Here is a 12885-nt window from a genome sequence, read left to right as displayed (position 1 = left end):
GAAAAACAAACAAGAAACAAGAGATCTGTAGTAGCTATTGAATGTTTCATTCTCATCACTTATTTGAATGGAACCATTACAGTCTTTTTGGTGTATAACTAAGCCTTTTTCCTCCAAAAAGATCTTGAATTTTGTATTTAAAAGCACAGTGAGATGTTTTTGACATTCTGCAGTTCATTTTGAAAATCACAGTCTTAAAATCCATTGCCTTTCAGTAAGGTGGTAAAGGATGTATATAATACATGTCATTTTTACATGTAATAGTACCTTAGATAGTCTCTAATATTTATTATATATACATACCTTTTAGCATCTGTTCCTATCTGGCAGTTTACAGCATTAGGCTGAAATGTTTTGGTGAACAACTGAGCGGAGGTGAAATGCTGAGCAGTAGAACAATGGATTTTTATTATAAAAAAGTAAGCTCTTCACAGCTTCTTGCTGATACTTTTCTGTAAAGATTGTAAGCCAACATATTTGCCAGTACATAATTAAGATGGCATAATCTTTAAATGTTAAAATTATTCTTCCAGAAATGGAGATGGAATTGACTAACCAACTGATGATTCTCTTGAGCTAGGATTATCTGTTTTGTACAGGGAAATCTATTTTGCAAATGTATTACTGACTATTCTTATAAATAAATGTATATGGGTTGTTAGATTAAGAATTGCTGGGCTCATATCTTACTACAGAATTTACTTATTATTTGACGAAATTTCATATTATTCAGCTCAGCCCTATGCTTTGGCTGTGTCCTAAAAATTAAATAAACAAATACCAAACAAAGCAAAGTTGGTCAAGGCTATGACTTATGAAGAATGCCAGCCAATGTTACACACTCCAGATATTCTTTTTCCTTCTCTAGGCCTGAAAATACTTCAGGAGAGAAGCTATCATCATACCCATTTCTCATTGTAAAATGATTAGTTTTCATATCTTTTCTCAGATTCTAAACCTTTTGGACCAGGTTTTGGCTATTAGATAAAACAATACACGGTGTAATCCATATTGACTAATGAATCATTTGTAACTTTACAGGTACTGATTAGGATGAATGTGATTTGGAGAAATTCTGTTTCCTGTCTAAGGATAAGAAAGGTGCCACATCGATACCAAAGTGGTAATCACCCAGTGGCCCCTTTGGGATCAAGGATTTTAACTGACCCAGCCAAAGTTTTTGAACACAACATGTGGTGAGTTATCTTTCGAGGTCTAATATTATATATGTCTATTAAACATTAACAGTGGTATTATTTTCATTTAGTGGCAAGAAAGGATTTTTAAAGTTGATCAGTGTCATTAAGGTCCAGAGGCAGGGTAACTCATCCTAAGTTAAGTGTTGCCAATTATGAATTTCTTCACAAATAGAATTGGAAAAATGATACTTCCTAAGTACTTTCCTCAGCTTTGGTGTTCTTGTAGACCTTCCCTGCTCAACTCTGGTCCTAAGCACTTATCAGTCAGCAACTGTATATTCAGTACCTGCTGCTTACTGGGAGGGAGAACACACTGGTATGACCCTAGTCTGTGGTTTTAGGAAATCCATCCTCTGTTTGGAAAGAAGATCTTTGCAGAAAAAATTGATAACTAGCAATATATGGCAGCAAAGTGTAAGGGCCCAAGGTGTTCTTATAAGGCATATACACTGTATGTCTTATAAGAACAACTGAGTAGTGGCAAGACCACTTCTCTTTTGACACAGAAGATTTTTTTCCCAATTACAGCTTTATTGATGTATAATTGATATGTAAAGGAAGCTTTCTTTGCGTGGAGAAATTGAGATCAGGATTATTCATTCTGTCTCTAGTACCTAGAACAGTACTTGACATGTAAATATTTGTGAAATAATGACTTGGATAGTTAAAGATGGAATAAGGGCATTCTAGGTGTGTAAAAGGTCATAAAACACAAAGATTAAAAAATATAAGGCATATTCAGGAGACTTTGAACAGAATAGTTTCCTAAAATAAAAACCCTTTTAGGAGATTTATAAATGATAAGATTGGAATGATATAGAGCGGGTATGAGGGTGGGAGCAGGAATGTGTGAATTCTTGAACTCACAGCTGAAGTGGAAGGCATTAAAGAGCCACTAGAAAGAAATGACAGTATACATAGGCTATTAAGTACTGTATATTTGTTTGGTTAACAGTATACTAACTAGATAGATCAGCAAGTAGAACTAGAAGCAGGGAAGGACCAATGAGAGAGAGATTTCAAAGGAAGAGTAAACAAAACTTGATGCTTTTGTTGAATAAAGGAAAAGGAAGCATTTGACTATGAAGTTTTGACCAAGATGACTAACTGAAATTTATTAATTAGTTCCACACTGTACAATATCTGGCCACTAGCCAGATGGTGGTTATTGAGCACTTGAAACCTAATTAGTCTGACGTGATAGGTGCTGTAACATTTCGAAGATTTAGTAAGGCTCTCTCAGCCTTCATGCCATATTTTTGAAAACCTCTGCACCATGAGGAGGAAAAAGTAAATGTGCAGGCTGAAGTATAAAAGAAGATGAGGTAGAGGTCCAAATAAACTACTAGCTTGTGAACCCATGAAAGCCACAGGAGCAAAAATAAGGAAAGACAGAGGCCAGGGATGCCATTACAAATTGTTGAACTACATGCTGACTTTCTAGAGCTTGAGTCCATGGATCTAGAATGTCCATTACCATCTGACCACCAGGACCACCTTTGAGTGACCCACTTTGCTTATTATACCAAAACAGTCCCTTTTGGTACAGGGGCGCCTGGGTGACTCAGTCAGTTAAGCATCCAACTCTTGATTTTGGCTCAGGTCATGATCTCACAGTTTGTGAGTTCAAGTCCCACATCAGGCTCTGCATCAACAATGTGGAGCCTGCTTGGTCTTCTCTCTCTCTTTCTTTCTCTCTCTCTCATTCTCTGCCCCTACCCTGCTCATGTATACTTTCTCTCTTTCAAAATAAATATTTAAAAAAAGAAAGTACAAAAAGAGGAGGTAAAATATATCATTAAAATTTTTTATACTGAACCACATGTTAAGATATTATTTTGGATATATTGAATTAAATAAAATATATTACTAAAATTAATTTTATTTCTTTTAGCTTTCTTAAAGATTATTTTGAGAGAAAGAGTGAGCATGCACCTGTGTGTGAGTAGGGGGTGGGAGGGCAGAGAGAGAGAGAGGGAGAGAGAGAATCCCAAGCAAGCTCCATTCTGTCAGCACAGAGCTCAACATAGGACTTGATCCCATGAACCATGAGATCACAACCTGAGCCAAGATTAAGAGTCAGATGCTAAACCGACTAAACCACCCAGGCACCCCTCTTTTAGCTTTTTAAAAAATGGCTGCTAGAAAATTTTAAATTGCATCTGTGGCTGACATTATTCTTTTTTGGACAGTTGCTGAATTAAACTACTTTGCCTGCCATCACCAGTATGGACAGTTAGAGTAAGCTGTGAGATCATTGCCAGGCAATTAAACCTCCACAGGAACTACTGGTCCTAGGCAAGCTCTTCGTTTACCAAGTTTTTATTCTTCATTAGAGTCTAGTCATTTAGTGGTCTATGTTCTCTTCTTCCGCCTGCTGCTACCAGCTCTTTTGTCCAAGGTTCCTGCCTCCCCATTTATGTTCTGTTTTGTCATAGGCTCTCAGGGAAGCAAGGGTCCTCTGGGTCAATGCCTCTCAAGCACTGTGGGCTAGCTTTGGGCTGCAGTACAAGAATCCCTTGGGGAGTTATTACTTCACTAGGTCTAGAGGTATGGCCCAGAAATTTGTAATTTGAAAAAAGCTCTTTTAGTAATTCTGTTGAGCAGCCAGGTTCAGGAATCTTTGATCCAGTCCAGTAGTTTTCAGACTTTTCTTTAGCAGCAGAATTTTTTTCCAGGTGAAGTCTTAACCTGGAATCCCAATATTTAAAAGGTAAAAACAAACCTGGTCTTAATGAAGCGTGTAGAAGCCTGAGGCATCAACAGCTCCACCTCCTTTTTCCTCTCCTACCTCGTTTCCCTCACTGTAGAAGTCTCATAGCCTCTTAGGGTTCTGTTAATTCAAGTTTGAAAACCCTTGATCTAGTCTTGACAGCTGTCCTTCTCCACAGCATTCTCCCTAAAACTTATGCATCCTGTGCCAGGATCCTTGTAGTGAACTCTCTCCAAAGGTGGATTCATACTGTAATAATACAAATAATTTCCTCCAAAGGAAGAGGAAAGTAGTTGTTTCGTATCAATCATCTCCTCACACACCTGTTTTGTTGTTGCTGCTTTTTGGGTTTTGGCTTTTTGTTGTTTTGTTTTGTTCTTTTTGTTTTTTGCTTAAAGATTTGTAAGTTAAACTGAAAACCAGAAGACTGGTTTACTTTCCCCTTCCTTCAAATCCAAGTTCTGTCCAAAAGTCCTGACTTCCTTATTCCCTCCTTTGTAGTTAAGAATAATGTTTCCTCTCTTGTTGAATTTTGATTTTTAAAAGACATTTTTAGAAAACTATTGTATCTGTCAGTTTTCTCTCAGAGATGTAGAATTGTCTACAATTTATTTTTCTGTTTAGTCTCTAGTTAAGAAGTATGACTTACTTATCTTACATGTGACTCACTTTTTAAAAATATTTTTTGAGGAAAAAGTAAATATTCCCCTTTTTATTCAGTTTCTAACATCCTGAGAAAGAATTGCCCTCCAGCCCATTTCACTAAGAAGCCCAAGTTCTCAAGATAACGAAGATGGAATGAATCTGAAAAACAAAGTATTCTTCCTTCAACAAAATGAATAAAAAGTAATAAAAGCAAGCAAAAACTACTAACGGCAACCAGAAAAATTCATAAACATGGAGAATTAGTGATCAAGGAAAGAAACTGTAGATTCATGTGTGGCTTCTAACCTCACCTCCATCTCTCAGAAGAAGTACCAGGAAAGGAAGGTCAGCTGACAGATCATTACTAATATTCATTCGCAGCCCCAGTAAAGGTTGAAAAAGAACTCTTGAAAATAAATGGTTTTGCCTATGGCAGCAGAATTTAAGGTCTCAGCAGACAGGGAAAATCCTGAGGCTCACCATTTTCTGTGGTTCCATGCTGAATTGAGAGAACTATCCCAAGCCCAAGGAAACCCTTTTCGGAATAGGACACATCTTAACTAGACAAGCGAAACCTAGCCAAGAACTTGATGAAAGGAAAGGGAAGGGAAGGGGAAAGGAAGGGAGAAAGAAAAGAGAGCGAGAGAAAGAGTAGGGGTGTGGAGGGGAGGGAAGAGAAAGCAGATTCACACCCTCATAAAGGCTCTTCACTACCCAGTGGAGTTTCCTCCATCTCTCCCAATTCTAACACCCTCAAAATATAGGAAAGTGGATAAAAATCTATAATACTGATCCTTCAAACTGGGAGTTTAGAGAGAAAGATAAAGAGATCTCTGAGTTAAGTTGGATGTCAAGAGAATCTATCTGCAAAAAAACGGAAAGAAGGAGGGAGAAAGAACATAGCATGCATTATTGATTAGTTTGCATTTTCCAGTATTGAAAGGAAATCACAATATGTATTCTCTTTTTGCCCGGATTCTTTCACTAAGCATAATTACTTTGAGATTTATCCATATTGTTGCATGTATCAATAATTAGCTCATTTTCATTGTAGATAAAAGACTCATGAGAGCTTCTTACAAGCTCTCAAAATTCAATAAACAAAGCTCATAATGAGAATATATAAAAAGCTCCCAAAATTCAACAGAGCCCAATAAAAATGGGAAAATATTTGAACAGATACTTCACCAAAAAGATACACATATTAAAAAAAGAAGAAGCTACACGGATAATAAGAAAAGATGATCAACATCATTAGTCATTAGGGAAGTGAAAATTAAAGTTAACAATGAGGGGCATCTCGCTGGCTCAGTCTGTAGAGCATGCGATTTTTGATCTTCCCGTCATGAGTTCGAGCCCCCATGTTGGTTGTAGAGATTACTCAAAAATAAATAAATAAATAAAATAAAATGCTTTCAAAAAAAGATAAAGTCAAAATGAAATACTACTACAAACTTTTTAGAATAGCTAAAATTCAAAATACTGTACTGAGTATTAGAGAGGATGTAGAGGAACTGGAACTTTCACACATTACTGGTGGGAATATAAAATGGTATAACCACTTTGGAAAACAGCTTAGCAATTTCTTAAATATTAAACATAAGCCTGTAATGTGATTCAGCCATTCCGTTTCCTTAGATATTTACCCAAGAGAACAGAAAGCATATGTCCGTACATATACATGATTATTCATAGCAGCTTACTTGTAATAGCCAAATTTGGAAACAACCCAAATNATACTACTCATTAATAAAAAGGAATGACCTATTGATAAACACAACAATATGGATGAATTTCAAAATAATTATACTGAGTGAAAGAAACTAAAAATAAAAATTATATATTGTACTCTTAGTACTACATCAGAAAATGCAAACTAATATACAGAGACAGACAGCAGATCAGTGGTTGTCAGTGGACCTGGGGGGTGGTGATGAGAAGGGGAGGGCTGGAAAGGAAGAATTATAAAGGCAGACTAGGAAACTTCTGAGGGTGATGGACATATTCATTATCTTGATTGTGGTGATGGTTTCATCAGTGTCAACATGTGTCAGAACTTCTCAAATTGTACACTTTATGTGCAGTTTACTATATGTCATTTATACTTCAATAAACCCATTAAAATATGGTTACATCCATACATTGGAAAATAATGTAGTAGTTAATAAAAATAAGAGCGATCCAAGGTGCCTGGGTGGCTCAGTCAGTTAAGCATTCAACTCTTGACCTAGCTCAGGTCTTAATCTCACAGTCCTGAGTTCAAGCCCCACATTGGGCCCTGCACTGGGCATAAAGTCTATTTAAAAAAGAAAGAGAGAGAGAGATCCACATATGTTGTTATGAAGAGATAGCCATCGTATGTCACTAAACAGAAAGAGCAAGTTGCAGAAGTATATCTTATGTCTCATTTTATTAAGGAATTCTTGTGCATGTGCTATATGTGTATATATCTTTGTTTTTATATTCACAGAGAAAAGTCTGGAAATGTCCATATCATATTGTCAGTTTTTATCTTAGGAATGGACAGGAGGGGGGCACCTGGGTGGCTCAGTCGGTTGGCGTCCGACTTCGGCTCAGGTAATGATATCATGGTTCATGGGTTTGAGCCTCACGTCAGGCTCTGGGCTGACAGCCAGCTCAGAGCCTGGAGCCTGTTTCGGATTCTGTGTCTTCCTCTCTCTCTGACCCTCCCCTGCTCACGCTGTCTCTCTCTCTCTCTCTCTCTCAGAAATAAATAAAACATTAAAAAAATTTTTTAAATAAAAAAAAAGGAATGGGCATGAGGATGAGAGGTGGAGATTAAATTTTATATTTTATATGCATTAGTTATTGTTGGAATTTTAAAAGAATGCCTTCCATGCACCTATTCCCTTCTTACTCTCTACCTGATAAATTCTTTATTCTCTAATGGCTGATTAGAACTCATTAAAATTTTGAGTTCTACCAAATCATCTTCATCTTTATGTTTCCAATTCACATTACAGTGCTTGAAAGATATAGGTTCTCAATAAATGTCTAATAAAGGTATTAGTTTCTTCTAGCAGCTGTGATATCTATTCAGTGGAATAGAGAATATACAGAATACGCAGAAGTGGAAGGCATCACTGCTTTCTGTGTGTCTTTTGTAAGTCATTCATTCCTAAGTAAGAAACTGATTTACAAAGTAAAAATAATCAACGGAAATACTTACTATAGCCAAAAAGACAAGTGGGCAGCCAGAAGTCATAAGTTAGTGTCAATAGTCGAAAAGATTTAATTGAAATTAATTATTAGCTGATACACCTGTAACAATTATATTTCCTCCACCTAAGGCTCACATTTGTTTCACTTATTAACATCTCTGAAATCATGATTTTTCTTACAGTTGATGACATCTTGATAATTATAACTGGAGTGTTTTTCTTTCTTGCTGGTACAGAAATAATGGTGTCTTGGATTTGATGAAATAGGATAATTATAATTCCAAAATAATTAATCTTAATTATATATTGTTTTTAGAATTATTGCTCTTAATTTACTAGTACAAAAACTGAGACACAGAAAATTTAAATGATTTTTCACTACCATATATCAAAGTTAACATATAGAATATTTGTTATATTGTTAGAAAAGCATTAAACTTTTTGCTATATGGTTAAATGGGCAGTAGACAGAGTTGATCCAGGAGGAAGTCCATGTGAACATATGAGGAAATATACAACAGTAAAAGAAATACAAGTTAAACAATAAGGTACCTTTTTATATCTATTAAAATAGTATCAAAAAAGAAAAAGAGAGAGAAATGTAAAATAACACTTAGTTCTGATTAGCATTGTAAGTTAATATAATGTGTTTGGTTATCTTTCTTTTTTTATCTGTGTTATTTGTTCTTTTATTTTCTCTACTAGCTTTGTGCCTATACATCTTTACATTATTTTTTAGATATTATTCTACAAAAATAGTTTCAAACATTTTTGTCTCAGAACCTCTTTAGACTAATCTTTTGAGGACACTGAAAGAACTTTTATTCATGTGAATTATATCTAGTGATGTTTTCCATATTAGAAATTAAAACTGAGACATTAAAATATTTCATTTTAAAACAACAATAACCCATTACAAGTTATATAAATTACATGTTTTACTGAAAATATCTATTTGTTCCCCCAAAAAGAGTGACATTGTTTTAAATGTTAGTAAGTCTCTTTAATGTCTGGTTTAATGGAAAAAGCTAGATTCTCATATCTGCTTCTTCACTCCATCTGTTGTGATATGTTATTTCGGTTGAATTATATGAAGAAAATTTGGCCACACACAGATATGTGCTAGTAAAGGAGAGGAGTTTTCAAATAGCATTTAAAGATAATTATAGGTATTTTTCCTGATATTACACTAAATCTCAGCAGTGGTAGTTTCTTAGTTACAATATGGAATGTGAAACCATATCAGTTATAATTTATTGATACGTTTTACACTTTGGGTATTTTACTTCTGTATCATTTTATAACATTATGCATGGATGATTTGGAATAGTTTGATTCTGTTTTATGTAAATCTTTCAAATGTTGACACATTTCATTATACAGTATTTAAAAATCACTTTTGTTTTATCACCACTACTCTCATCAGGAAAATCTCTAAGTATTGGTTGGAAAGCTATAAAACTCATGGGTGGACACAACTTTTCAAAATCCTAATTTTTGTTTTAAAACACAAAATTTATCTTTGGCAGCAAATATTGTCATTTGTTTTCCTTAAAGTGGAAGCACATTTCATTTACTTCCAAGATATGCCAAATACCCAAGTCTGAGTAACTATAGTTTGTCTATAGTTGCATTTTCAGCTAAAAATAAGATTCCTTGAAAAATAAAAACCAGATAATTCTGTTCACAACGCAAACAATCATACAAGCTCTTTTCTAAAAGTCAGTCATCATACTTCAGAATGTAGATATGCTTTGTGCATGCCTCTCATTTCGTCACGTAGAATATTAAACATATGTATATCCAAAGGTCAGTATTTTATAAATGCTGTTTTTATTGCTTTATCGGGCACATTCTTCAGTGAATTAGATTTTTTAAAACAAAACCTGGTGAATTCTTTACCACCCACCGGATGGTGGTATAGAGTGAACAGCTACTAGTACATTTTGGTACCACTGTCTTATTTCATATTAGGGCAGCTGCACTTTTACCCACCACTGTTTTTATACCATCAGTGCAAACATCAATCAGTGAAAAAAGCAAATAGCAGTATTATATTGTTTTCACTTAGTGAACCACTTGACTGAGTGGACAACACTTTGATAACCATAGTCTTAGAGATTACAGTGTTGCTGTCATTATCTTAAATTGCTTCCTCAACTTGATAGTTTACTTAGAATTGATATTGTACCACATAATATAAAATGTTAAGATTACAGTAATATGATTCTACATATGCATTCAATGTGTGTTTTTTTGTTGCTGTATAGTTTACTTCTGTATGTTATAAGCTCCATGATTCATTGTTACTATTTTTGCTACATATAGTTAGTAATTTTGTTAAGAAATTAAGACAAAAGTATAAAAAAATTGTCTTATAGTTACCCACCTATTTATCACTTCTCATCTCTATATTCTACTCTGTGTATCTAAGTTTGTATCTAGTACCATTTACCTTGAGCCTGAAGAACTTTTAACATTTCTTGTATTATAGATTCTGCTAGTAACAAATTCTCTTAAATTTTGTTTATCTGAAAATGTTTTTATTTTTAAATTTTGAAAGATATTTTCACTGTGTATAGAATTCTGGGTTGACAGAGTTTTTTCTTTCAATACTTTAAAGATGTCATTCATTTGTGTTCTGGTCGCCATTGTTTCTAACGAGAAGTCAGCTGATGTTTGCATTGCTCTCCCCCTCTCTATAATAGCTTTTTAAAAAAATATTTCTTTTTACATTTGTTCTTTAGCAGTTTTCTGTGTATTTAAAATGCCTGGAGTTTGCTTTGCTTCCTGGATTTACTATTGGTTACTTTTTTAAAAAATCAATTTGGAAAAACTTTAGGCAGTATTTCTTCAGTTTGTTTGTTTGTTTGTTTCTTATTCACTCTGTCCCTTCTATTACTGGGACTTCAACCTGTATGTTTCTTAGACCAAACATGTATATCCCATAGATTATGAAGACTTGCACATTTATTTTCCAACTTTTTTTCCTCTGTTCCTCAGTGTGAATAATTTCTACACTGGTAGGACTTTAAGTTCACCAACCTTTTCTTTCTGTAGTGACCATTAGCTGTTAAGCCTACCCAGTGAATTTTTTACTTTAGATATTGTATATGGGTTAGGTCTAGAATTTCCATTTAATGGTTTGTTTCCATTTCTTTGCTGAGGTGTCTCCATCTATTCATCAATTCGGTCCATCTTTTCCTTTAAGTCTTTGACCCTGTTTTTAAAAAAACTATTTTAAAGTCCTAGTGTACTAATTCTAACATTTGAGTTTTCTCAGTCAATATTTATTGGCTACCTTTTCTCTTGATTAGGGATCACATTTTCCTGCTTCTTAAATGCTGGTAGTTTTGATTGTGTGGTGGACTATGGATGATATCTCGGAATCTGGATTATTATTTCTAACTTTAAAGGTGTTGGATTTTTTCTGGCAAGTGGTTGAATTACTGCCAAATCTTTCTGGTCAAGTGAAATTTAATTTTAAGTGTCATTAGGGTGAGACTATTTTGACATTGTCCTGAATCGAGTCTTATTCCTATGGCATGGCATTTCTAGGATCTTAACTGGATAATGGAGGTATTCAGAGCAGTCTTTCCACTCTGGCTTAGCCAGAATTCCAATAACTCTGAGCACTTCACTGCATATGTCCAGTCAGGTTTCTTTGTTTGTTTGTTTGTTTCCCTCTGCTTTCACTGCCAGAATCCATCAGGACCTGTGGAGTCTGTGCTGTTAGTGAAATCCAGCACTAATTAAACACAAGGAGAATTCTCTTGCAGATTTCACGAGCCTACCCTTCTGTCCAGCCTTCTCTTCTTCATTATTCTGCTACACAAAGTCTCACCACCTCAACAACTCTGAACCCTGATGTCTGCCTTTTCAACTTACAAAAGTGCCACTCAGTAAGACAGCCACTCTCTGCTTGGCTATACCTCTGTACTATAGTCTGGAGCATGGCCCAGACAGAAGGCAAGGGTGAATGTGGGGACTGACCTTTTGTGTTTCTGTTCTCTTAAGGATCACAGTCCTGCACTGTCTGAAGTGTAATCCAGGGCCTAAAAACAATTCCTTCATATATTTTATCCAGTTTTATCATTGTTTATGGTAGGAGGGTAAGCCCATTCCCACATTCTCTGTCATAGCCAAAATTAAAGTCCTATTCAGCATTTTTAAGTCATAGTTAGAATATTTTATAGCTTTATCAAAAAATGTTTGTGTATATGTGTATATACAAATACAGAAAGGGAACTTAAAAATTAAGAACTGTTAATCTGTTAGGATATTTAAATGAAGGGAAAGACTTTTTCTCTTTAAAATGTTCTATTATGATTATAATTGTAACTGCAATACATATGATTTTGTTATTGAATTAAGGATTATTAATATAATTTTAAGCTGAAACTAATATCCTCCATTTCTTCTCTTTTTTAATCTAAGAATATTTTATTTTTAATTCACTAGTCACCTAACAAATTTGTTTTTTTTCATTTTTAATGTTTATTTATTTTTGAGAGAGAGCGCACACACAAGCAGGAGAGGTGTAGAGAGAGAGAGACATAGAATCTGAAGCAGGCTCCAGGCTCTGAGCTGTCAGCACAGAGCCCGATGTGGTGCTCGAACCCATGAACCATGAGATTATGACCTGAGCTGAAGTTGGCTGCTTAACCAACTGAGCCATCCAGGTGCCCCACACCTAATAAATTTGTTAAATTTGTCTTTAAATTTTGTTTTATGATGAGACTTTTACATACCAGCAAATAACAAAGACAGAAAAATATTCTATCCATATAGCTTTCACTGTGTGCTTTAGTTTTTATCTAATTGTTAAAAATTGTTATAGTGGCACCATATTCAGCAGAATTTTCAACAGGCAGGATCCTCAAAAATGTTAGTACCTGAGCTAAATAAGTGAGGACTGTGTGTATGTGTAACTTTTCCAAACCAAACCAAACACAATTATTTAGACTGTCAGTTGCAATCAACTTAAAGCTAAAGCAAGGACTCATCACTCAATTACACTTTACAAATAGAAGGAATAAGAAGTATGGACATACGCACATTCATGAACTGAGGTCATGACTTATGACTATTACAAAATTATAAGACAGATTCTTTTTTTTTTTTTAATATTTTTATTTATTTCTAG

The 12885-nt window shown here is 34.7% G+C and overlaps 1 protein-coding gene across 3 annotated transcripts in view; it reads left to right on the top strand.

Annotated features, from left to right (window-relative positions):
• The window catches only part of METTL8 (methyltransferase 8, tRNA N3-cytidine), a 123409-nt gene that overhangs the window by 43206 nt on the left and 67318 nt on the right, over window positions 1-12885 (top strand). For 2 of the 3 annotated variants that reach the window (XM_077751198.1, XM_077751199.1), the window contains exon 2: window positions 1042-1196. The exons of the other annotated variant lie outside the window; for it this stretch is intronic. In XM_077751198.1, the coding sequence (XP_077607324.1) occupies window positions 1042-1196 (155 nt within the window). The remainder of the gene's footprint in view (window positions 1-1041; window positions 1197-12885) is intronic. 3 annotated transcript variants of the gene reach the window in all.

This window comes from Crocuta crocuta, unplaced genomic scaffold, assembly GCF_008692635.1.
Source record: "Crocuta crocuta isolate KB4526 unplaced genomic scaffold, BGI_CrCroc_1.0 scaffold219, whole genome shotgun sequence".
Lineage (NCBI taxonomy): Eukaryota > Metazoa > Chordata > Mammalia > Carnivora > Hyaenidae > Crocuta > Crocuta crocuta.
Note: the sequence above shows the minus strand (reverse complement) of the source record. Positions and strands in the feature narration are given on the sequence as shown.